At 48.5% G+C, this 26,212-nt stretch overlaps 1 protein-coding gene across 4 annotated transcripts in view; it reads left to right on the forward strand.

The window, feature by feature from the left end:
• Positions 1-26,212, forward strand: part of PDCD11 (programmed cell death 11) — a 640,465-nt gene that overhangs the window by 286,191 nt on the left and 328,062 nt on the right. For all 4 annotated transcript variants that reach the window (XM_086922722.1, XM_086922723.1, XM_086922724.1 and 1 more), the window contains exons 18-19: positions 392-547; positions 2,805-2,920. In XM_086922722.1, coding sequence (XP_086778848.1) covers positions 392-547; positions 2,805-2,920 — 272 coding nt within the window. The remainder of the gene's footprint in view (positions 1-391; positions 548-2,804; positions 2,921-26,212) is intronic.

The raw sequence follows: 26,212 nt of genomic DNA on the forward strand, positions 1-26,212 counted from the left end.
CTAGCCACTCGGTGGCAGAGTAATGCACATCATGTTAATCTAGAGGTGTTTAAAACTGCCAAACTATATTTACAGATAAGTAAAGTTTCTTCTCCCCTGATCTTCCTTCCTCTTTCAAGGGTAGAATAACGATCACAAAATGGAGTCCTCTCTTAGTAACATCAATGCTTACAAAAGAGTTAACATTTAGATAATAATTTTTTGGGTTTGGAAATCGAGCAGAAGTTCTTTTGATAATCCAGCTGAAGGTGTGGCCTATTTTAAGTTAACAAATATTGTCTCACCTTGCAAGTTGGGTGATGACAACACAAATGTATATCCATTTTCAGAACAAAGAAACTGCAGAATGTATTATAACAATCGTCAATCCTGCTCTTCATGTCGTTCACAGATAAATCTGAGGTGAGCCAGAGTGTGGCAAAATTGTTACCCAGTCAGAAACTCACGCTGACAGTCCAGGATGTGAATGATGATGGATTGGCACATTTTAGCGGTGGAGACGCCACTGCTGGAATGACTGTGTCTGCAAGCTCATTCCATGTTGGAGGTTTGATTTCCTTTCTTTATTATTAGAATACAGTGTGTTTCAGGTCTGAAAAAGGTTTAAGGCTGTGTTACTTGCTGTCTTGAAAGAAACTGTCTCAATCTGTCCAGACGTCTTCCTAACCCTCACCTAACATGTGTAGAAAAATCAATACATAGAAAAATAAATTGAAGGGTCCCGATGCTGTTGAATACCAGGTTTGCCAAATAACCAAGGCTGGCTAGATTGTGTTCCACCTCTTGTCTCTTTCTTCCACCACCCAATACTTATTGTTTATTTAGCTGCTCTTTTAATCTCGGTTTTCGCCTTTTGTTGCTGTTTCCCTAGCTTTCTTTTCCTCCTTTGTTCTCTATTTTGTGCCATTTTTTACACTTCCTCTGGATCAAAGTCTAATGATCAAAATATGTAACAGACCACAAAAATGAATACCAGTGGTCCACCTCCTACAGCCACAGGCACACAGTTAAGCACTGCTTCCCAGCCTTAAGGTTTACTAAATCCCAGTCTACAATTTAACCCTTGTGAAATTAATTGATATTGGTTTTATTTTCAAAGAAAAAGAAGCAGTCTGTGATGTAACAAACACACTATTATTGTTTGAACGTATTTGTTTAAATATCTTGTAACGTTTTTTGTGGCTCTTTAGTGTATTAATATATATTTTAAATAATGTAGGAGTTATTCCCATATTAATGGTAAATCCGTGAGGGCGAGATCCGTTCCAGATTTTCACCTTTTTTCGAGGCAATTGACAGTCTGCACTGTTATGCTGATGTTTGTTGAATAATTATTGGTTGTCTGTGTGCTTTTATCTGTCTGGTTGTTGTTGATTCTCTGTATGTCCATTTGGGATAGCAAATCTGTTCTCTTTGCTAAGTTAAGTTTCTATTAAGCCAATTTTTATCACTGATGACCTCATCTTAGTTTCCTAATAGAACCTTTGTAGATGTTATAAAATTGTGCTGGTTTAATTCCCCATTATTTTTCTGGCTTGTACCTGTATGACCTCCTATTTTATTTCTGCAGATATGCTCTGTTTTTTATATTCATTTAAAATTGCAATCCTGCAGTACAAATTCTATTCCTCCTCTGACATCCCAGTGGAGTGAAATAGTTACATGAAAGACCAGATTTAATATTAATGTGTAGAAGGCAATTTAATGCTGCTGTCTATTAGCATGTTGGATGCTCTATCTATGCTTAGCATAGCAAGGCCACAGAGTTTCTCTTTTTATGACTGACATTACCTAAGACCTATATATTTTAGTCAACTGATGTATATAATGTTCTTTTTGGGACTTTCAGACAGCCCTCCTTATCCATTGGCCATTGTTGTGTCATCAATGTTTTTTTCTGCCTACTACAGTATACTAAATTGTTGTATTATTGTATGAAATCCAGGAAAATGAAGAATGATGCAACCTCTTTATTTGCGATACAGGAAACAGGTTTGTCCACTCTACAGCAGAAACAGAACTGGCTAAAGCAGGACAGAACGTAGAACAGAGCATACACAATCCAAATTCTACACTATTAAATAATAACTAGGATAAGAACACAACAAACATGCATAAGTTGGTCAGCCCACTTAACTGTGAGTGACTTCATTCTGCTCTTTAACTGAGAGCACATCCGCACACAGAGTAGTTCCTGTAAGTGTTACAAACCGCAATGCTTCTATCTACTATTTTTCTTCTTCTTTGTATTGGAGGGGACTACCACAATAATGTTTTACAAGAACTCTGAATAAACAAACCAGGATGGACAAAGCTAAACTGCTGGCAACCAACACCAGACCCAGGGGCTTAGTTTGCCGGTAAGATTGGAGGGGGTGTGAGCATCAGATTTCCCACCAATCTCGTTGGCATATCTTTTTAGAATGCATTATATGAGAAGCAGGACATGAGGGGGGCTTAAGAGGCAGTGAAAGGGAAAGGAAGTGTGGGATTGTTAGAGGTACTGAAAACACTATATTTTACAAACTTATCAACATTTCTGAAAGCATTCAGTGTCTGTGTCCGTGTGAGCATGTAAAATACCAGATGAAATCCAACAGACACCTCACAATACCCGACTGAAGCACTTCTACCCAACTATTTACCACTGAATATTTTTTTTGGGGGGGGGGGATTAACATCACCCACCCCCCTGGAACTATGCCACTGGCCAGACCTATTGGCTTTGCCAGTTCTTGTTTCAGTTGCCTCTGGTAACCAGTACTTTTACACATAAGGAGATGTTATCCCAATTTCTTTTGTAGAAGCCACCCTTGTCCCTGGGCAGAAAGCAACAGCAGTGGTTCTGTATGTGGATGGCCTGCAGTCCACTGTTCATGTTTCCCTTCGGCCTGAACTTCTCAAGCGGAAAGAAAAGAAGGTAAGCTGGCTTTTGCATGAAGCACCATTGACCTATAGCAGTAACTGCATTCCCTGTCTCAAATTGTGTGCTCACATTGAATCAAACTTTTTGCCCATCCGAGCCACAGCGCTCATGCTCTAACTCATTGTTTTTGTATTTCCATGCTGAAATCACACAATGCAGTTATTTAAATTTTGGGAGGATTAAAACCTGCTCCTCAATGGAGGAGTGAATAGAGGATTGGTTTGTTTTCTTTGTTATGCATGTTGATTCCTTTGTTGTTAAATCATATTTTTCACATTGATGGTGTTAATGGTAATATGATACGTAATATGACCGACCTGAAGGATAAGTTAATGACAGTTGTATTGGGATGGAAATGTCCCTTGCATAGTGATGGACTTGCACCCCTCCCAGAGTGCCCCAATTGCAATAACGTCTGAATCCCACTGCTGATTTTTGTTAATATGGGCAAACATGGACTGTGTGTGTGTGAGCGTCATGATATAAGGCTGTCTCATGGAGTGAGGTATATTTCTTTTTGGACCATGTTAGAACTGGGGGTCTCTAGCTGGCAGAGGTAAGTACCTTTGACCAAGTAGGGACCCTTACTTCTAGACAGGGTAAAGGGATCCCCACTGTAGATAACCCCTGCTCACCCCCTAGGTAGCTTGGCACGAGCAGAGAGGCTTATCCCCAAGGCAATGTGTATAATATTTGCACTTAACACACACAATGACTCTAAAACACACCACAAACTGAGACCACACAGGTAGGTATATCAAAATATATATCTTTATCCAGTTTAGCAGTTTAACCATTGGCAGTGTAGTTACACGATGTCTTTACTCTCTTAACTGTTTGCACTCTATTCTAGGAATGTAAGTTCAGTCTCAGTCTTAAGAAAATATCACAGGAATGAAGGTTGCAGGCTGCACGATCTCTAAATCAGCCCTTCGCCGTACCTCGCGAGTCAGGTGTCCTTCTCTTATACCCCTAAAAGACTTTGAAGTCTTTGTGCAAGTGGGCCCTGAGCCCGGTCTAAACCAGTTCTGGGTGTTGCTGGAGTACTTTGGTTTCCTGGCTTCTTCCTTCCTTTCAGAGTGAGGGGCAGAGTCGTCAGCCGCCCAGCAGGAGGTGGAGCCAGCATTGTGGCAGGCAGGCCCAGCCCTATTCACTCCCAGGTGCTATCTCCTCCCACCACTCTAGTTGCAGATGCAGTAATTCAACCAAGGGCTGACTCAAACAACCTCCTGGGGGCTCCCCAGGCCCTGTCACCCTCAAACCAGACAGTCAATCCACAAGCAGGCCCATGCACACAGAAAGGTTTGACAAGAGAACAGCCACTTTCTAAAACTACTGTTCTCAAACACAGAATTTAAAAACAACCTTTCCTAAAAGATGTTATTAAATTCTGAGTTCAGGGATATCAATCACTTATGTCCTATCTTGTTCCTGTGGGAAGATAGGCTGGTTTCCATTGGGACCAGCCTCCCCCATGTTAGTCTATGGAGCAAGATAACCTTGCAGCAGTGATCACACAAAATGGCTGCTGTTCACTACCAGAGCATGTTACCTGCACTAGTACATGCTCTACCTTTCATATGCACTGCACCCTGCCCAAGGGGGTACCTTGAGCCTTCCATAGGGGTGACCAATGTGTACACAAAGGGAAGGGTTAGGCCTAGCCAGTGGGGACACTGACCAGGAGGACATGGCAGTTCACTGACTGCACACAGGCACTGCAGTGGCAGGCCTGAGAAACCATTTTAGCGCTACTCATGTGGGTGGCACAATCAGTGCTGCAGGCCCACTAGTAGCATCTGTCATCACCAGCCCTGACACATCCAGTGCACTTTACTAGGGACTTTGTGGTGATACAAATATGCCAATCAGGTACATCCAATCAATATGATAATTTCCATAGGGAGCACTTACACTCTGGCACTGATCAGCAGTGGCAGAGTGTCCAAAGCATCTAAACCAGCAAAAACGAAATCCAGCACAGCATCACATCAAAAATACAGGAGGCAGAGGCAAAAAGATAGGGGAAAACCACACCAAGGGTGTCAGGTCTAACACGTGTCCCCTCCAGCTGAAAGTGGGGAGAACTACCCACCCTCTTGGGAGTTCTCTTCACTAAGGCGGAAGAATCTGGACAGACCATCCGCCTTGGCGTGTTCTGTACCAGGGCGGTGTTCCACCGTAAAGTCCATTCCCTGTAGGGAGATGGACCACCTCAACAGTTTTGGGTTCTCACCCCTCATCTGCATTAACCATCTGAGGGGCCTGTGGTCGGTCTGAACACAGAAGTGAGTTCCAAACAGGTAGGGCCTCAGCTTTTTCAGAGCCCAGACCACAGCAAAAGCTTCCCTTTCATTCACACTCCATCTCTGTTCCCTGGGGAGTAGCCTCCCACTAATGAAAGCTACAGGTACATCCAATCAATATGATAATTTCCATAGGGAGCACTTACACTCTGGCACTGATCAGCAGTGGCAGAGTGTCCAAAGCATCTAAACCAGCAAAAACGAAATCCAGCACAGCATCAAAAATACAGGAGGCAGAGGCAAAAATATAGGGGAAAACCACGCCAAGGGTGTCGGGTCTAACAGACCAGAAGTGGTGACTAAAGTACTATCCCTCAGAGTGGTGAAAGGCTACTGCCTTTGCTAGGAGTTGAGCAGCCCACACGCGGTGATGATAGCATACCGTGTGGTGATCAGTAGGAGTGAGCAGTCTTTTTTACCTAAGTCACTGGAGTGAGGCCTGCAGGCTAACTTATTTAAAGTTTCACTGCTGTGTTCTTAACCCACCTTTGGCCTACATCAGGTTGGTGTGTACTGCTGCGCCTACATCAGGTCGGTGTGTTTTATTCATGTGTTGAATGCCCTGTGAATGGTACAATACATGAAGGATGTAGTGCTGGACAATGCTTGTATAATATAATAATGTGGTAGGTGTATGTGTGCCTGTTAGACCTGACATCCTAGTGGTGGTTTTCCCTAACTTTTTGTTTCTGACCTCCTGTTTTTGCTGACTTCAATTTTGATGGCTTTTGGAATCTGCACATTTTACAACTGCTGACCAGTGCTAAAAGGATTCTTGTAGGAAACTTGGTTTTTGTTGCAGTAGTGCCCCCTCTGCCCCCCACCTTTTTGCCTTGCATTTGATGCAACTTTGACTAGAGTCCACTGGGTTCATGCTAACCAGGTCCCCGGTGCCAGTGTTTTCCCAAAACCAAGGTCACCCAATTGACCAGGCCTTTAGTAACTTTTTAAGTAGTATCCCTGGTACCTAGGGCATAGATACTTAATGCGGTCCCTAAGAGCTGCAACATATATTGTGCCTCTCTAAGGGACCCAGCACCAAACACATGCAGAGTGCAAGTGCAGGCTGTGCGATAAGGAGCTCTAAAAAATGAAAATACGACATGGGACACAGAAAGTACCCTAACTGCATGTAATATTCGTAAGTCGCCCCTTCAGCAGGCCTTACAGCCCTAAGGCTAAGGCCTTTGAACTATATGTGTGGTACACTATTATATTATATGTGTGGACATATCTGCAGGAGCAGATTTTCCCCTGTGCTGGCAAGTTCAATTACTGACGGTACTAGTGAGCAGGGAAGCCATGTAAAGGTATGTACTGGGCACTGGTCAAAATGAGTTTTCCCAGCTACATAATGGCTTTGCTGAAACCTATGGTGTTTGGTATCAAACTCCTTGTATTAATAAACCCACACTGATTCCAGTGATGGATTTATTCATACATGCGCCTGGAGGTTACTGTAAAGGTACCCGCCTGAAAACCTACTGAGCTCTATTATATCGGCGGACTGGTTCTGTCCATCCTGCCACCACAGACCCGTTTCTGGCACCCTGTAGGTGAGAGAATACACTCTGAGTTCGGAAACCGTGCCTGCCCTGGCCGAAGGTGATGTCACCTCTTCCAAGCAGGATGACTGGTAATCAGCATATCGTGGCAGGAGGCTTCAAAGGTCTCCACTGCCTGTGATATGCAACCCTGGATCCCCCCCCCCCCCCCCCCGACAGGGACAATGCCACCCCCTGCCAGGGGCCATTTGCCAACCGGACAGGCAGGAAAATTAGCTAGTAAGGGGGGGGGGGGGGTGTTTTCACCCTTAGGCTAGTATCACCCCTGCAGTGGGCTACCTGAAGTGCACACAACTAAGAAAATTCCACCATCTTGGTTTTTGGTGGAATTAGGTCTTCTGGGTCAGGGTTATATCCACTTCCCACAGGAAATGGGCATATAGAGGATGTAGTCACCCTAAAGTTAGGTAGCCCATTGTCTGTCTGTTACCTGACGGATGCAAAGAAGGAGTGGACAAAAAAGTTTGCTGACCTGAGCGCAGAGGAGCAACTAACTTGGTTTCAACCCTTCGGGCCTGCTTGCCTCCCTGACCCTCATGCAGAAACAGACTTTTCCTGCCACTGTGCAGACTCCAAAAACCCAGAGGGCTGCCAGTGCTCCGCAAATTGCCAGAGAACTCCCTTGGAGTATAGGTGCTACTTCCCTGCAACTGCAGGCGCCCAAGAAGTAAGGTCTAGTTCACCGTCCTGCCGCTTACCGGGGCTACGGAAGCCGCAGCCGCCCAGGAAGAGGTTGCTGGGCTCCCACAGAACCCAGTCGCCAGACTAGTCTTCAACCTATCATGACACTGCCACATCATCCAACACCTACGGACACTGCACTGGCTACTCACCGAGAAGAGAATCACCTTCAAGCTTCTCACCCACACCCCCAAGGCCCTTCACCACACCGGGCCCACCAACATGAACATCCGCCTCTTTCCACACCCCCAAAGATCCCTCCGCTCAGCCCAGCTCTCCCTTGTGACAGTACCACGCATCAAGAAGATCAGAACAGTCCTAGCATGCAGCCTCTTTCTTACCGGACCACTCCCCATAGACTTGATGGGGCCAACTGACACTGAAACGCAGCTCTGCATCTGACCGCCCAGTGGCGCCCAAGGTGACCTGTTTGTGCTGCCTTGGACTTTCCCCATACTCACCATACGTCCAGGAGAAGGGTCCCGTAAGCAGATGACAAGTGCCAGAATGCAGTATATGTTTTTCCCCCATAGGATAACATTACCGCTCAAGAAGTTGCGCTAAGTGTGAACTTTTGAAACCTGTAAAAATTCATATCTCAAATTATTACCCAATTCTGATGATCTTGGTATCCAAATTCATATAAAATTCAGTATTATTTGTATAAATTGGTGTCAAATTTCTTTGAGTAAGTGTCTCAGTAACAACCTTTGTGCGTGCAATGAATGCTTAACACTGCCCTCTGATGAGCCTGCCTGCACGACCACACTACCACAAAAGAGAGCATTTAGGTTGCCCCAGTATTGGAACTTTCATAGATTCCCATGCTTTGTATCATTCCCCGTCGTCGGAATGGGAGCCTCGGTAAATAGAAAATACCATAGTAGTAAGCACAAAGTGAAAAAATAGGCCTAGGCCTCATCTCATTTTGTAGCGTATCCACCTCTTTTTGTAAAAGAGACCAAACTTTTGCAGTAGCCAATCAGAGCAGCCTCACCCCACAGAACCTTCCTGAAGGAAGCCCAGAGCCTCAGATTTTCTACCGCACGTTGTGCAAGGGAGTCTCCATTGAGCTCTGCTCAGTTTTCTTCAGTTTTTCTGACTATTTCTTCAACTACTTGGATTCTTTTTCGACCTCGTCGACGATGTCGTCGACGACGGAAGGTTCTGAAAAAATTGTTTTTTCACGTAAAAAGAAGCTAATAACGCCAGAGATGACGTCTCCGCGACAGGTTCAGAAATTTCCACCTAGTCTGCTGTTGGAGGATGACTCTGATGAAGAGACTTTCAGTGAATTCGGACAGGCTTATAGCCCGTCTGACCTACGGGTTAAGGTTCAGGATGTCAGTTCTGAGAAAGGGGAAATGGAACACCAGCAATATGTTCCGGAACATTATTATGAGGAAGAGCACACTACTACCAGGCAGATGCCGGTACAGCAGCCTGTGCGTCAGCTACCAGAGGGGATGGTGGCGATGCCCTCCACGTTGGTTGCGGATCTACAACTTATGTTGCAGGACTACCGGAAGCGTTTCCCTACTCCTCAGGAGGCTCAACGAGTGCGACCTCCCACGCCTCCGCCTCAGACATTGCAACCTGTAGCAGACCACTCTGTTCCTACAAGAGAGCGTTCCACTGTGCCGGAGGAGCGCCCACAAGAGGTGGTGCAAGTGCAGGATACTGATGATGACACTGCTTCTTCGGATGCAGACCAACAAGCGGATCCTGATCAGGATCAACAGACTCCTTGGAACCCTACTGACCCGGCGGATCCAGACAACGCAGATCCAGACAGCAATACCTCGCCTCCAGCGGACGTTGGAGGTTTTCACAACCTAATGGAACGGGCTTCCAAAAGATTTGGTCTCCCAGTGACCACGGTTCAATCGGAATGTTTCCTATATGACTTTAAAGAACCATTCAGGAAATCAGTACGGTCAATACCAATCATTGAGCATGTCTGGTCTGAGGGCTTGAAGGCTATGCACAACCCGGCCACAGTCCTCCCGGTGCTACCAAGACTAGAGAAGAAGTCCAAAGCACCTGATGGCAGTCCGGCATGTTTGCTTGGCCAACCGAAACCGGACTCGGTCATTTCTCAGGCCGCCCAAAGCAAATCTAAAAATCCTTCTACGCCACTGACTACACCGCAAGATAAGGAGGGCAGACGCCTGGACAATGTAGGCAAACGATTTTCAGCAATGGCAAGTCTTCTGGTTAGAGCAGCCAATGCTTTAGCAATTCTGGGACGCTATGATCGCCAGATGTGGTGCGACCTTACGCCATTTATAGAGGAATTGCAGGATTCTTCTAAAGAGGAAGTGAGGAAGATTTTGCTTGAAGGGGAGCGGGCTTCCTCGGAAGTCATTGATGTCGCAATGGATATTGCGACCACCGCATTTCGAGCACTTGCCGGTTCGGCGGTGCTACGACGCCAAGGGTGGTTAAAGGCCACATGGTTCAGGCAAGAAGTGCAGAACAAAATCTTGGATCTGCCATACAATGGAGAGATGCTGTTTGGCAAGCACGTCGATGAGGCCCTGCAAGGCATTAAAAAGGACACCGATACAGCTAAGTCCTTAGGAACATTGCAGTATCGCAAAGTACCCTTCAGAGGAGCTAGAGGAAAAGGCTTTTCCTCTTATAGAGGAGGAAATCAGAATCGCTACTCTTCTGGCTCTCGGTCTAGCCAGACATATAAACCGCAGTACTCTCAGAGGGGTTCTTTCTCTCGCCAGCAGCCTAGAGGACGCCAGGGGCAGCAAAGGAGAGACAACACCAGGAAACAATAGCGGCCAGGTGGCTCTTTCCACTGTTCCTGTTCCCTCATTCACATCAGTGGGGGGCAGGATTACCCATTGCCTCAACAACTGGATGATAATTACATCGGATCAGTGGGTCCTACAAATCGTCAAAGAAGGACACACGTTGGAGTTTCAAGACCTTCCTCCCACAAGAGCGCCGGATGCCTTTCCTCCCAAACATCTCAAGCTCCTTCATCTCGAAGCCCACCAACTTTTCACCAAGGGGGCGGTAGAGCCTGTACCCCTTTCTCAGAAGGGGAAAGGGTTCTATTCCAGGTTCTTCCTGGTTCGGAAGACAAAGGACAAGTGGCGTCCAATTTTAGATCTACGGCAGCTCAACACTTATCTCGTAAAGTTGTCCTTCAGGATGGTCACTCTTCAGGACATCCTTCGTCTCCTCAATCCGGGGGATTACATGGCGACCCTAGATTTGGAAGACGCCTACTTCCACGTTCCTATTCATCCAGCTCACAGGCAATATCTTCGTTTTACAGTGGGCAAGAGCCACTTTCAGTTCAAGGTACTACCGTTTGGACTCCGGTCCGCTCCGCGGATCTTCACAAAGATTCTGGCTCCGGTAGCAGCTTATCTCAGGAGGCAAGCTATTCAGGTTTTTCCATATCTGGACGATTGGCTGCTGAAGGCTCCATCTGCTCTAGAAGCGTCCGTTGCAGTCCAATCATGCAAAGACCTGTTCGAGCAACTGGGTCTTCGACTCAACAGGGAAAAGTCTGTTCTATGCCCCTCCAGGTCAGTGAGGTTCCTAGGGGCCATTCTGGACACAGAGAGTTGTCTAGCCTTTCCATCAGAGGAGCGCCAGAACAAACTAACTTGTTCAGCTCGGCTTCTTCAATCTCGAAAGACGCTGACAGTTCGCAGGTACAAGTCGCTTCTCGGATCGATTTCATCCTGCATACCATTAGTTCCACACTGCAGGCTCAGAATGCGTCTGCTACAAGAACAATTGGACAAGCAGTGGCGGCAGGTCACAGGGTCCTTCGACGACAGGATTGTCGTTACCCCGGAGATGAGAAAGGCAGGCGGCTGGTGGCTGCTGAAAGACAATCTTTGCAGGGGTCTGTCGTTCCGACTTCCACCATCTCCCCTGGTTGTGACAACGGATGCTTCCATGGAAGGATGGGGAGCGGTCCTCCAAGAGCTAAAGGTCAGCGGCCATTGGAGTCCGGCCCAGGTCAAGTTTCATATCAACCTTCTGGAACTTCTCGCTATCCGTCTGGCTCTACAAGCTTTTCTTCAGAGGATTCGCAACCGTGCAGTGCTGGTTCGTACGGACAACACCACGGCCATGCACTACATAAACAAACAGGGCGGAACAAGATCTTCCACTCTCTCCAGGGAAGCCCAGACGCTGTGGAATTGGGTAATCCAGAACAATGTCTCCCTCTCAGCGGAACATCTAGCAGGGACACTCAATATCAAGGCAGACGCTTTGAGTCGCCAAAGGACAGTCTCTCACGAGTGGGAACTAGACCAGACCGTTCTGGAGGAGCTCTTTGCTCGATGGGGGACGCCATCCATCGACCTGTTTGCAACTCCTCAGAACGCCAAATGCCAGTCCTTCACAAGCAGGGTTCACCATCGGGAATCCTTGGGGAATGCGCTTTTGATTGCTTGGTCAGGCGCCTTTGTTTACGCCTTTCCTCCCATTCCGCTGATTCCGAAATTGATCAGCAAACTCAAGGTGGAACCGTGCAGGATGATTCTGATCGCTCCAGCATGGCCCAGACAGTTTTGGTACTCGGAACTCCTTCTACTCTCCCAGGACCAGCCAGTTCTACTGCATCCTGTTCCAACACTGTTAACGATGTCCCACGGACAGGTTCTACATCCGGACTTGAAGTCGCTGCGATTGACAGCGTGGCTCCTGAGTTCCGAGAATTCCAAGGTTTAGGTCTCTCAGGCGAATGTAGAGACATTTTGGCCCAGGCCCGAGCTCCTAGTACCAACAAGACCTATCGTGCTAAATGGAAGAGATTCTGTGTTTGGTGTCGGAAAGAAGGTTTACACCCATATACTTCTGCTCCACACCAACTCTTGCCTTACATACTGTCACTGGCTAAATCTGGATTGGCTCCATCTTCCGTGAAAGTCCATCTGGCGGCCATCTCTAGATTCCGACGTTCATCTTCAGGTCCTTCTCTATGGTCAGCGAGGATTATCAAACAATTTCTGAAGGGTTTATTCAGAGTCTTTCCTCCAGTCCGGCCGCCACCTCCGGCCTGGCATTTGAATTTAGTCTTGTCATCACTCATGAAAGCACCTTTTGAGCCTGTTCATAAGTCTGACCTTAAGTTTCTTTCTTGGAAACTGGCTCTTCTCTTGGCCCTGACATCGGCTCGGAGAGTAAGCGAGCTCCAAGCTTTCACGATTGAAGAACCCTTTCTACAATTAAAGAACAATGTTCTGATCCTGAGAACGAATCCTAAGTTTATCCCAAAGGTGCCCTCAGAATTCCACCTAAATGAGCCAGTAGTCTTAAAACCGTTCTTTCCACAGCCTTCCACACCTGCGGAAAGGACTTTGCACTCTTTGGACATTCACAGATGCCTAAAGTTCTACCTGGAGCGAACAAAACACTTCAGAAAGTCTTCACAGCTTTTTGTTTCTTTCAGTGCTCCACGCAAGGGGTGTCCAGTTTCTAAAGCCTGTATTTCCCGCTGGATTTCTAGTGCTATACAATTTTGCCACCAGGCGGCTGGAAAACCTCAGCAGCGAGCAGTTCGTGCTCACTCTACCAGGTCCATGGCTTCATCGACAGCTCTATTCGCAGGTGTCCCAATCAAGGACATTTGTAGAGCAGCAACATGGAGCAGTGTCCACACCTTCACTCGCCACTACTGTTTGGACTCTTCTGTGAAAGAAGATGCGGCAGTGGGCCAGGCAGTTTTGAGGAATCTTTTCCAATAAGTCGGTGAGCTTTCCTTTCTATCCCGCCTTACTATTGCATATTTTGTTTTACTGCATTGTCATATTTTATGATCCTATGTGTTTCTACTGTTCTGGTCAGAAATGTGTAACATTGTCAGGTTCATGTATTGCAAAATATGCTTTCTGTTTTACTGCTGGTTACTCTGATACAAAGCATGGGAATCTATGAAAGTTCCAATACTGGGGCAAGAAAACAAGTTACTTACCTGTAACTTTGGTTCCCCAGCATTGGTAACTTTCATAGATTCCCATGCGCCCACCCACCTCCCCTGGGAAAGCTCAGTCTTCTTGTCTTTGGGATAGCTGTTCACAACGGCTACGAAAATCTGAGGCTCTGGGCTTCCTTCAGGAAGGTTCTGTGGGGTGAGGCTGCTCTGATTGGCTACTGCAGAAGTTTGGTCTCTTTTACAAAAAGAGGTGGATAAGCTACAAAATGAGATGAGGCCTAGGCCTATTTTTTCACTTTGTGCTTACTACTATGGTATTTTCTATTTACCGAGGCTCCCATTCCGACGACGGGGAATGATACAAAGCATGGGAATCTATTTAAGTTACCAATACTGGGGAACCAAAGTTACAGGTAAGTAACTTGTTTTCTTATCATTTTTGTCTCTGTCAGACAATTGGGGTTTGACCTCGACTAGTTACACAGTGTACCTCATTTTGGTCTGCTATATAAAGAGTCAGCTTCCTACCCTTGTGCTCTTTCTCTAAAACATGGTAGAATTGGCTTTTACCCAAGTGGAATAATTAATTTACTTATAAGTCGCTAGTAAAGTGCAATACAGGTGCCCAGAGCCTGTAAATATAATGTTGCTAGTGAGTGCAGCACTGATTGTGCCACCTACCTAAGTAGCCTTTGAAGATGTCCCAGGCCTGCCATTGCAGAGCCTTTGCGTGCAATTTTAAACTGCCATATCAACCTGGCATGGTAAACCTCTTTCCAGTCCCAAACCTTCCTTTTTAGTGCTTATAAGTCACCCCTAGGGCAGGCCCTGGACAGCCCAAAGGGCAGAGTGTAATGTAATTCAAAAAACATGATGTGTACGTTATGAATTTTTACATGTCCTGGTAGTGAAAAACTCAATTAATTTTTCAACTACTGCAAGGCCTATATGTCCCTGAGGATACATTGGGATTACTTTATTACATTTTATAAGAGCAGTGTCTGAAATGGGAAAATATAACCTGTCAATTTTTGGTGTCTGTGGAATCCAAATTTAAAATTCCAACTTGCTGTGAAGTTAGATTTTGAATTACCATTCTGAAAATGCACCTTTCAGAAAGTTGGCAATTTTCTTGCTTTAGTCTTTTGGTGCCTGCAGCCTGTCTCTGACCACATGACCAGGTGTAGTTGGCAGTTAAGCTTTGTGTATTCCACCTAGACAGCCAAATACAATGGGAGCTTAGATGTGACTGAGTGGGCTGTCCTGATGGGCGCTAGGAGCTGGACCCAGCCTCACTAACACCTGACTAGACTGTGTCCTGTCCCCAGACAAAGGGGTGTCTACACCCTGTAGTTGGTCTGGAGCCAGAGATGGCAGGGCACTTGTGCACTTTAAAGGTATGTCTCTAGAAGTTTCTACCCACTTCAAAGGCACAACTGTGTATAAACGAAGAACCTCCAACACCACTACTTCAATACACTTCTGGACCTGTGGATACTCTACCAGGAATAAGGTTTTCTGTACTGCTGAAAGGACTGCTACTCTGCTGCGCTCCTTATTTGTTGTGCTTACCTGCTGCCCTCTTGCCTGGATGAGAGGGACTGGATATGCATCTCTTCAACCCATAATCCAGAGTATCTCCAAGGGATAGTTGGCTGGCCTCCTGATCTGAAGCCTCAGAGACATAACCGGCTTCCAACAACCTTGCATTTTTTTGCAACCTTGTATCGGTATCCCCAGGGCTCTGCAATCAGCCCAATATTATTTAACACCTATATGAGCCCCCTCATCTCGATTATTAAGCCCTATGGGGTTAGCTTGGTAAACTACGCTGACGATACACAGCTTATTGTCTCATTGGAGGGTAATCTTGCAGTCTCGCTGGAAAATTTCCACACCTGTATGTTAGAAACTATGCACTGGCTGAAAAACAACTCTTTACAATTCAACTGTGAAAAAACTGAGATACTCTGCTGTGCAGCAGGTAAAGTCCCCTGTTCCCTCCCTTTGGGTTTTTGGCCCATTACCACGGAGACACGTCTGCTACCCGTCACGACGGTACGTAATCTTGGTCAGTTTTAATAATACATTGAATCTTGAAACTCACGTTAATAAAATTGTGGGAAGCTGTTTTTCGCTCATCAGAGCTCTCCGGAAGATCCTGCCATTACTCCCGTACCAGGTGCGAGCGCATGTAGTTAGGAGCGTTATTCTGAGCCGACTTGACTATGGAAACGCGCTACTGCTGGAAACACCTAGGTACCTAATTGGGAGACTCTAGAGAGTACAGACGGTGGCGGCTAAATTGGCCCTGTCTAGAACACGTCGGTCATCTACATCTTTGGCACTGTCGGAGCTGCATTGACTTCCGATACTCCAGAGGATTCAATTCTCAAGTCACCGTGAATTGTCTTTTAGGCACTACACAGGATGAGACCAATACCGCTGCAGTCTAAGTTTAATTGGTATAATCCCACACGGAGCCTTCGGTCTTCCGCAACTAATCTGGTGAATATACCCAAGATCAAGAAAGCTAAATCCGGCGGAAGAACCTTTAGCTATGCTGCAGCACGCCTCTGGAATAGTCTGCCAGTTGAGTTTTGCAGCGTGAATCTTTCTGGATTCACTATGCTGTGCATTATTCTGCGGTCTTGTGGTTGGGTCCGGATTCGTAGTCTCTTTTTTAGGTCGAGCTGATGTGGCATTCATGCGAAGCATGAATGCATCAGCTCGACAACTTATGCTGCCCGTATTTAGGAGAGCGGACAGCTATCAGACGCGCGCTTTCCCATTGTCAGATTTCACCTCGGGAGCGCGCGTCTGATAGCTGCGCATGCGCGGTGCAAGCCCTGGCTCTCACACAGACACAGGCAGCCCCCACCCCTCTGCATGCACGCACGCACACACACAGGCGCAAGCCCTCGCTCACACACAGACACAGGCAGCCCCCACCCCTCTGCATGCACGCACGCACACACACACAGGCGCGCGCATGCACACGCAGGCACACTATCCCCTGCCTCGCATTCTCTCAATCACACACAGTCACGCATGCGCACACACATGCACACACACACACACACGCATGCACACATGCATACACACACAGGCCTTCACATTAGCCCTGGCCCCCCCTCCCCTCCCCTCCCCTCCCACTCACCGGGCTCTTTCGGCGTGTTCCGTGTCTCCTCTTCAGCGCTGGTCGGATTTGGCCGGCTTCACTGCTTCCTCGACGGTGGCGGGCGGAACTTCCTGCTGGATTGCAGGCCCCGCCCCCGTCTCGGCCAAAAGTGCCTGACTTCCGGTTTTCACGGAGCAGGGCTGCGGCGGTGATTTCGAATGCTCTACGTTATTGAATGGACGCAATTTACAGCACATCGTCACAATTGACGACGTCAAGCACGTAGACACCGGTGCAAGGTCACGCAGGGGGTCAAGAAACGTAACTCCATTTTGTAAAACCGGTAACCTAGCAACATACAGGAAGCACATCGGAACTCTTCCGTTAAATAAATGTAAGTACTAACAAAGCTGAATTACTCATCAGTGACACGCACACTGCGTGTCATTTTGGCAAACCATTAGTGACGCACACAAGGTGTCATTCCGGAAAACATTACCTCATCAGTGACACGCACACTGCGTGTCATTTCGACAAACCATCTGTGACACTTGTTTTTACAGCGTTCCATAAGTAAGGTTAACAACCCCCCACATACACACACACACAGACACAGCCCCTTGCATGCAGTTTATAAACGTAGCCCTTTGCATGCTGCTGTAAAGTAGGTTTATAAACTACACAGGGGAGGTGGGGTTGATTGACTGCATCTTGGAAGACCTTGTTTACCTCACTTTTAGGAAGGAAGCTGACTCGTGGTATCACAGAAATGTAAATATCGGGGTCACCACCAGCCCGAAGCATAGTTTTTTTGTGGCAAGATTTCAACTGGAGGCGTTCTGGTTACTCGCAGCAGGTGCATTAGCCGACAGAATTTTCTCTTGGCACGTTTCTCGCTGGATCGGCGTGACGTCAACCTGTGCGTTGATTGGGTGCAATTTATCCGTGTAGTGCTGCAGGCTGCAATTTCGAGAGATGCCCCCTCTAGATAAACCTACCATATGGGTGGTTAATCTGTAATGCTGTGGACGTGACATCCTCCGCCTGGCTGAGAGATGTCTCTCCTCAGTTGTAAAAAAAGAGAGATTACAAGTCAGCCAACGGTGCTTGCAGTATTATGCACACTCCTGCACAGACAGGGCTCTCGAACGCTTGCGGCGCGCTGTTGCAAGGGCCCTGCGACCTCAAGGCGCTTTGCTAAGCCAGCCACCCGGCCATTAACATGCAGGTTGTCCAAAGTCCAGCGCGGTGAGGCAGGCAATCCGCTGTCATCCAGCTGTTACCATTCAAGAGGCACTTGCCGCAGCGGCGTAAGTGCACTTCAGCACAGGAAGTTATCTCCAAGGCCAGGCCAGGCAAACAGGACAAGCACACTCGAGTCTGCGAATAGTGCCTCTCACTCTGCCTCCGTCCCAAGAAGTCCCCTTTTTAGATACACCCTGGCAAGACTTTTTATTTTAAAGGCTTTATGCTTCTTAATAAGTTCCTTCCGTTTATAAATGTCTTTATTTTCATGTCCTTCTGTGAAACCTCTTGCCAGAGTGGCACCATTTTGAAAATCCGCTGTGAGTTATTTTTTCCAAAGGTCTGACTTTCTTCTCTTTTGCCTGACTTGTTGCGGACTCTCCCCAGCCCCACTAGCATCTCAGAGGTCTCCTTGATAGGACTTTACATGGTTTAGTACCTCTTCACCCTCTTTTTACGGTTCACTGTTAATGCAATAGGTCTCGCATTATTAAAGTTTAAGCTATTGGCATTGTAAATGACAATGCCTTTTATTTGTTTGCATCGGTGCATAAACAAGCACTTTGTACTTATAGTCTATGCTTATGAGAAGCAAGGCTGGCAGTCTCTTTTACTGCCAGCCTTGCTCAGTGTAAGCATGGACTATACATTCAAAGTGCATGTTTATGCACCGATTGCAGATTTTAAAAACAAATGAATAAAAGACATTGTCATTTACAATGCCAATAGCTCAAACTTTAATAATGCGAGACCTATTGCATTGTAAATGCTTGTTTTTTTTGTAGCCCAGGTGGGCGTCGACATCCCACCTTTTGGTGTATTTCCGGTGACGTCGGCACGCTTCCTGCGGAAGCTCCCACTCCTGGGCGCCATCTTCAGATTCTTTTTTCCGCGGTTGGGTCTGGATCGTTCCCGAAAGGGCTCCAGACATTTTTGGAGAAAGAAGAAGAAAATACACACTTTTTGCAAGAAAAGAGATTGAGAAGACTACAGGAGACTACATCATCGAAGAGGACGACGAAGGAGAAGAAGAACTTCAAGAACTTCGACGTCCATCGAAAAATGCAAGCTCAGGGGGCCCCCTGAATGCATGAGATGGACAACACTCCTTTCAAATTCTGCCGTAACTTCCACCACAAGTACGCGCAGAAGGACCAGCACCCGGTCTGCAACCTTTGCCTATCGGTCGACCACGAGAGCGAGGACTGCAACGCCTACTCCGCCTTCACGCCGAAGACTCTTCGAGTGAGAAAGAGACAGAGGATAGCCAACGCCACCATGCAGGGCAAGGGACAGCCACCGTCCCTTCGAGACCTGGGGCTATCATCGGAAGAGGAGGACAACGCCGCCGCCGAAGACGACGGCTACACGGTCGTAGAGACCGATATTACGAAGACTCCAAAGAAGGTAGGAGACTCTACGGCCCCTAAGGCACCGAGAGACCCCGAGCCTCGAAATATTGAGGGCAAAACCTCGAAAGCGCCGACGCCGAAAACTTCGGCGTCTGCGGCTACACCAAGGCACAGCGGATCCTCTGAGAAGGACTCCCAGGCGCCGAAAGCTGGAGAACAGCAGAAGACGTCGAAAATTGCCCCCGAAAAGGAGCGTTCGACGCCGAGGGAAAGGGACCCGAAGGGCGCTTCAGCATCGACGAAGGACCCGAGAGCCAGCTCGGCACCGAAACCTTTGTCGACGAAAGTCGGCTCGGCGCCGAAAAGAGCGGCCGATCCATTCGACGCAGACCACGCGGACGAAATGGAGAAAAAGAAAAGATGCCTCGAGGCCGAGATGGAAAACATCCTGCAGCGGAAAAAAGATTTTGACGCCAGGATGAAGGAATACACAATCCCGACGAAACCTAGGGTACAGGTGGTCGAGGAAACGGAGGAGGAGGACTACGACATCGAAAGACAGTCGGGTGGCGTTGAGACCTTCGACGACCAAAAAGAGGAGGAGGCCTCCTACTACTAGGATGAAGGAGACGACGACCGCAGGACACTCCTCGGGTCTGCATCCTTGGAGACTCAGGAAGTAGACTGGCAGGACGTCGACACCGAAAGTCCAGAGGAAGCCGTCGACACGTATCCCTCGAGGCCCTCGCCGCCAGAAGACATCGGAGTCTACAACACAGTCATCAGGAATGCGGCTGCAGTTTTCAAGGTAAAACTCGACGAAGAAAAGCAGAAAGCAGACTTCCTTCTTGAGACACTGCTCCCTACACAAACAAGGAGCCAGTTCCTGCCCATGCTCGACAGTGTCATGGCACAGGGAAAAGAGGCTTTCAAGGAACCAGCTACATGCAAAGCAGTCACTCCCAGGACGGAGAAAAAGTATAAACATTCCTCCAAGGACCCACCCTACATTCAGGGATCGATCTCAGCAGACTCCATCATCGCAGCCACGGCAAGAAGGAGGGCCAATGTGCCTACCACCTCTGGGCCACCTCCAGACAAAGAAAGCAAGAGGATGGACCTGGTGGGGAGAAGAATTGAACGGAATGCCGCAATGCACTGGCGCATGGCAAATTCAAATGCACTGCTCCACAGGCACCAATACCAGATCCTGGAAGAGCTGGGCCAGTTAATAAAGAACATGCCACAGGAATTCAAGCAAAGAGCTGAAAACCTTGTCGAAGAGGGGAAGAATGTAGCCAATTCTTGCCTCAAGACTGCCCTGGACGGAGCAGACATCTCCAGCAGGCTCATGATGATGGGCATCACGGAGAGAAGACAGGCCTGGCTCAGGATTTCGGGCTTCAAGCCAGAAGTACAGCACAGCATCCTCAACACACCGTTCAATGGAGAAACGCTGTTCGCGGCCCCAGTTGACAAGAAAATCAGCCAACTGAAAAAGGATAACGAGACTGCAAGATGCATGGGGGCATTACAGTTCAAAGGTACTAAAAGGGGCACCCCGTCACGAAGACCTAATGGGAGGGGAGGAAACCAGCCAGGGACATCACACCAGGTGTTCCAGCAAGCCCACCAAGCAGACGCCCAGACACAGCAGGGGCAGCAAAAACAGTCCTGGCAGTACCAACCAAGAGGCCAGTCCTTTCGCGGGAGAGGGAATGGACGTGGGCAAAATAAGAGAGGGGGACAGCAGCCCGCCTCTAAGTGACTTAATAAAACTCCATGTGCCCACCCAAGCAAAAACTCCCAAGGTGGAGCAGAAACACATCGGACAGGAGTTACACGAACTAGACACCTCCGTACATGTGAGACCAGTGGGAGGAAGACTGAAACACTTCTTCAGGGAGTGGAAGAGTATAACATCAGACAAATGGGACTCCACATCATACAGTACGGGTACTGCATAGAGTTGGAGGGAAAGCCAATGGACAGGAAGCCAAAAAGAAGGCCACTAGCGAGGAAAGACCTAAAGCTCCTTCGGGAGGAAGCAAAGGAGCTCCTGCAAAAACAAGCCATAGAGCCAGTACCTTACAGGGAAAGGAACAAGGGCGTATACTCCACATACTTCCTGGTACCATAGGTGGACGAAAATATGAGACCCATCCTGGACCTAAGATTCTTAAACAAGTTCGTAAGAACGCAGAGATTCAAGATGACCTCCCTACAAGAGGTACTTCCTCAATTGCAAGGTGGGGACTTCATGGTCACCATAGACCTAAAAGATGCCTACCTGCACATCCCAATGAACAGGGGCCACAAACACCTCCTCAGATTCATCATCAGAGAAGACCACTACCAGTTCCCAACCCTGGCGTTCGGGCTCAAATCGGCAACAAGGGTTTTCACAAAATGCCTCGCAACAGTCGCAGCACACCTACGAAGGGAAGGGATACACGTGTACCCTTACCTGGACGACTGGCTTATCAAAGCAAGCTCATACAAAACATGCAAGCAGCACGCACAGAGAGTGACCAGCATACTGATGAACATAGGATTCTCCATCCATTGGGGAAAATCCTCCCTGGAACCAAAACAAATAAAAATCTTCCTGGGAGCACAGATCGACACCTTACAGAGCAAGGTGTTCCCCAGCGAGAAGAGAAGGACAGCGCTCGTGAGGGAGACGTAGCTCTACCAGAAGGGGCAAGCTCGGACAGCGAGGGCAGCGAGCAAAATCATGGGCATGATGGCATCATGCATACACCTAGTGCCAAACGTACGGCTCCACATGAGACCTTTACAGGAATGGCTACAGGAGCAATGGTCACAAGCTACAGGTCGTTGGGAGGATTTAGTGGTTGTAACGCACGCAGTGCAGAAAGAGATGGCATGGTGGAACATGGGGAACATAACAAGGGGGAAGCCTCTGACGCAACCAACGCCAACAGTGACCATTACCACAGACGCGTCCCAGAGGGGATGGGGCGCTCACATGGAGAAACTCGAAGTAAGAGGCCTGTGGACACCAGCAGATGCGGTCAGACACATCAGTTACCTGGAGTTGAAGACCGTTTTCATAGCCATAAAGGCCTTCCAAACAAAACTGTACAACCAGAGAGTGTTGATCCAGACAGACAACACAACAGCGATGTTTTACATCAACAAGCAAGGGGGTACACAATCAGCCCCACTTTCAAAACTAGCACAGGAGATATGGAGATGGGCCATCCCACGCAAGATAGACCTGCTAGCCATACATCTGCCAGGAAAGGACAATGTAGAAGCAGACTGGCTCAGCAGACAGACATCGGCATCCCACGAGTGGGAACTCAATGCACAAGAGACGAGAAGGCTCTTCGACAGGTGGGGGACACCGTCGGTAGACCTATTTGCAACATGCCAGAATGCAAAATGCCAAAACTTCGCATCCAGACAGCCCGGGGAGGGCTCCCTTGAGAATGCCCTATGGATAGACTGGTCCAGGACATTTGCTTACGCTTTTCCCCCCGATACCACTGATACAATAGAGACTCAGCAAGTGCAGAGCGAGCAACATGACCCTGATACTGGTGGCACCACAGTGGGCCAGGCAGACATGGTACTCTCATTTCATGGAGATGACACAGAGTGCACCCCACAGATTCGGGAGAAGAAAGGACCTACTCTCCATGCAAAACAGAGAAGTGCTGCACCCAGAGCCAGAGAGCCTGAGCCTCGTAGCGTGGCTCCTGAGGACATAGAGTTTGTGCATTTGAAACTGCCAGAAAGCACCCTGAGGGTACTTCGGGAGGCACGAAGACCCAGCACACGGAAGTGCTACGTAGCGAAATGGAAGAGATTTACACTGTGGTGCAGGAGGGAAAAGCTACACAATAAGAGGAAAAAAGACTCCACAGTGCTAAAGTACCTCACGCACCTGCTCGACAAAAATCTGAGCTCATCATCACTGAGGGTTCACTTGGCAGCGATAGTCGCTTACACGAGAGGAGAAACGTGCAAGAGTTTCTTCACATCACAGGTCGTTGAGAGATTCCTGGAGGGAGCAAAGAGGATCGCACCGCCAAAGAGGGTGCCACCACCTGCATGGAACCTTAACCTAGTCCTAACGGAACTCATGAAGGAACCTTTCGAACCGATTCACAAGGCCTCCCTAGAAATGCTGACCATGAAAACATCTTTCCTGGTAGCAATCACTTCATTGCGCAGAGTGAGCGAACTGCAGGTGCTAACACTACAGGAACCCTACATACAGATACACATCGATAGGGTGGTGATGAGAACGGACCCACACTTCATGCAAAGGGTGGTGTCAAGGTTCCACTTGAAACAAACTATACAGATACCGAGTTTATTCCAAAAACCGGCAACAAGAGCTGAAAGGGCATTGCACACTCTGGACGACAGAAGGGCAGTCATGCACTACATTGAGAGAACAAAGGAACACAGGAAAACAAAGCAGTTCTTTGTGTCCTTCGCTAACAGTTTCATGGGGAAACTAGTAACTAAAGGAACAATTGCGCGATGGATCGCCCAAACAATACAGTTCTGCCACAAGCAGGCAGGGCAGGAACTAACAGAGGGGACACGTGCCCACTCTACCAAGAAAAAAGGAGCCACAATAGCTTTCCTAGCTATCACACCAATTCAGGACATATGCCTGGCGGCAACATGGGCTTCTGTGCACACGTTCACGAAGCACTACTGTGTGGATATACAGATGAACAAGGAAGCACAAGTCGGACAAAGGGTGCTTCAACACATATTCAATAACCAACGCTCATCTTCCACCCAGCCGCCACAAACATGAGAAACCGCTACAAAGTCTATGCACAGCATAGTGAATCCAGAAAGATTCACGCTGCAAAACGAATAGTTTCTTACCTGTCTGTGTAGTTTTGCAGCTGCTTGATCTTTCTGGATTCACTAGCGAACTCACCCACCTCCGCCAGAAAGATGAGGCTGGAGAGATAAGGTGGTTGAAACAAAGACAATACTTGGAAAAGAAGCCTTAAAGGTTAAAGCGGTGAAAAAACTTTAGTTGAACATTGCCATAACTTCGGTAACAAGACGAACACGAGAAAAAAGAATCCGAAGATGGCACCCAGGAGTGGGATAATGCACAGCATAGTGAATCCAGAAAGATCATCAAGCTGCAAAACTACACCGACAGGTAAGAAACTATTCGTTAAGACAGATGCATGATATGATAAAGTTTAGGGGCAAAGTCAAAACCTGGCTTTTCCCTAGAGTACTGGCCGAGATTAGCAACCAGTGAGCCTGGTATCTGTGGTGATGGAGTATTTGTACCGCAGCGCCAGAATGCTCGTTGGGTTAATGCGCTTTATAAATCCAAAATACAATACAATACCTGGACTATGCCATCCATCTGTGAGTGTACCCTGTCGAGTGGTGCCACTCCGCCCCCCTCCCCCCCCCCCCCCACCCCAGTTCTGGACCCTTGGAAGTGGGCCTAAGGTGCTTATCAGCTGAACCAATGCATCTTTTCTGCTGAGCCGTGCATCCTCGAGCCGTATAGACGCATCTCCACGGCTGGGTGGCGCATCCGTGATCCCAACACATTTCCTCAGCTGAGAGGAGCCTCCTCGAGCAGAACAGACGCATCACCACTGCTGAGTGGAGTTGGGCCCGGCACAGATGGTCGGCATCACTCTCACATGTCGAATAGACGCATCGCCGATGGTGTGGCGCATCGCCAATGGTGTGGCGCATCTCCGACCCAGGTTCTCACATCCCTCGTCGATGGCAGCTCGATGACGACACTGACCTCCGCATCTCAGCCTCGCAGAACAGATGCATCATTGCCAGCTGTGCACCGCATCTTCGACGCCTGGATTTCGCATCGCAACCCCCCTCAAATGGAACATCAACGCAACAGGACTGCGCACCACAGCCTCTTGCATTGCTTCGGCCGCGCGATGTTTCTACGCCTCAGATCCATGCAACGGACCGCTACTAGGATATAGGGTACTTTGCTCAACAGGCCTAATCTGAAAGAAACAGGTTAGTGTTAGATTCCTTACCTTAGAATATCCCCAGGCGTCAGACTGGATCCAGAAAGTTATCGTCAGCAGTACCTTTGCACATCGGTAGGCGTCGTCTGCGGCTCCGCATCTGTCGTCGGCGTCCTGATCGCTGGAATGACGTCATCGGAGTACTTAGACGCCGCCCTCGCGTGCTGACGTCAGTTTTTCTTTTTTCCGCGCCAGCTAGCGCAGATCCGGGAAAAGCAGTACTCTTAGTTATTTTTTGACTAACTTTTTGATCTATTTTGGCTCTCTTTTTTATTGAGTCGACTCCTTTTGCCATAGGGATGACTGGGTTCAAGCCGTGTGATGCCTGTCACCGCCTGATATCGGTCACCGACCCCCACCATCGATGTCTCTACTGTCTATGGCCGACCGCAACAACAAGTCGTGCCCCGACTGCCGGGCCTTGACCTCGAAAGCTAGGCGGGAGCAGTCCCGCAAGCTTCTCGAGATCCGGCAGTCGTCGCTCGTCGAGTCATCGCCAACACTTGTCGGGCTCCAAGTCCTCCGGTAAGTCGAGGCGCTTCAAGAAGTCATCGAAGATGCAACATCACTCTTCAGACTCCCCTCACCGCTCGTGCGACGCGGCTGAGAGTTTGGGAGACACCGCCTGCACGGCTCCATTGGAGCCGCAGGCACCGCCTCCAGGCCCATACCTACCGGTCCCTGGCCTGCTAGCGATGCCAGAGGAGATTTGTGATTTCCTCATTGCCATGAGGACTCACTTCCCTCCGTTGAGGCCTGCCGGCGCGCCTTCGGGCCCTGCAGATCCGACTTGTGGCCTTTGCGGGCCGGTGGCTCCAGCCCCGGCGCCGTCGGGTGCTACGGCCCTGGCGCCGTCGTCGACTTCGATCCCGACATCACCGGTCCCCGTGGGATCCGGGCGTGGATCCGGGTCGACGCCAGATGACCTTAGGACTCCTCCACTGGCGCCGACCCCAATGGTGTGGCTCCTGGCGCCGTCCTCGGACGAAGTCTGCCCCAGTTTCAGCACCGTTCTGGGTCCGGCGTCGGAATGGCGCTGCTCGGCGCCGTCTCCGGCGTTGATG

The sequence above is a fragment of the Lissotriton vulgaris genome, chromosome 5 (assembly GCF_964263255.1).
Source record: "Lissotriton vulgaris chromosome 5, aLisVul1.2, whole genome shotgun sequence".
NCBI classification, from domain to species: domain Eukaryota; kingdom Metazoa; phylum Chordata; class Amphibia; order Caudata; family Salamandridae; genus Lissotriton; species Lissotriton vulgaris.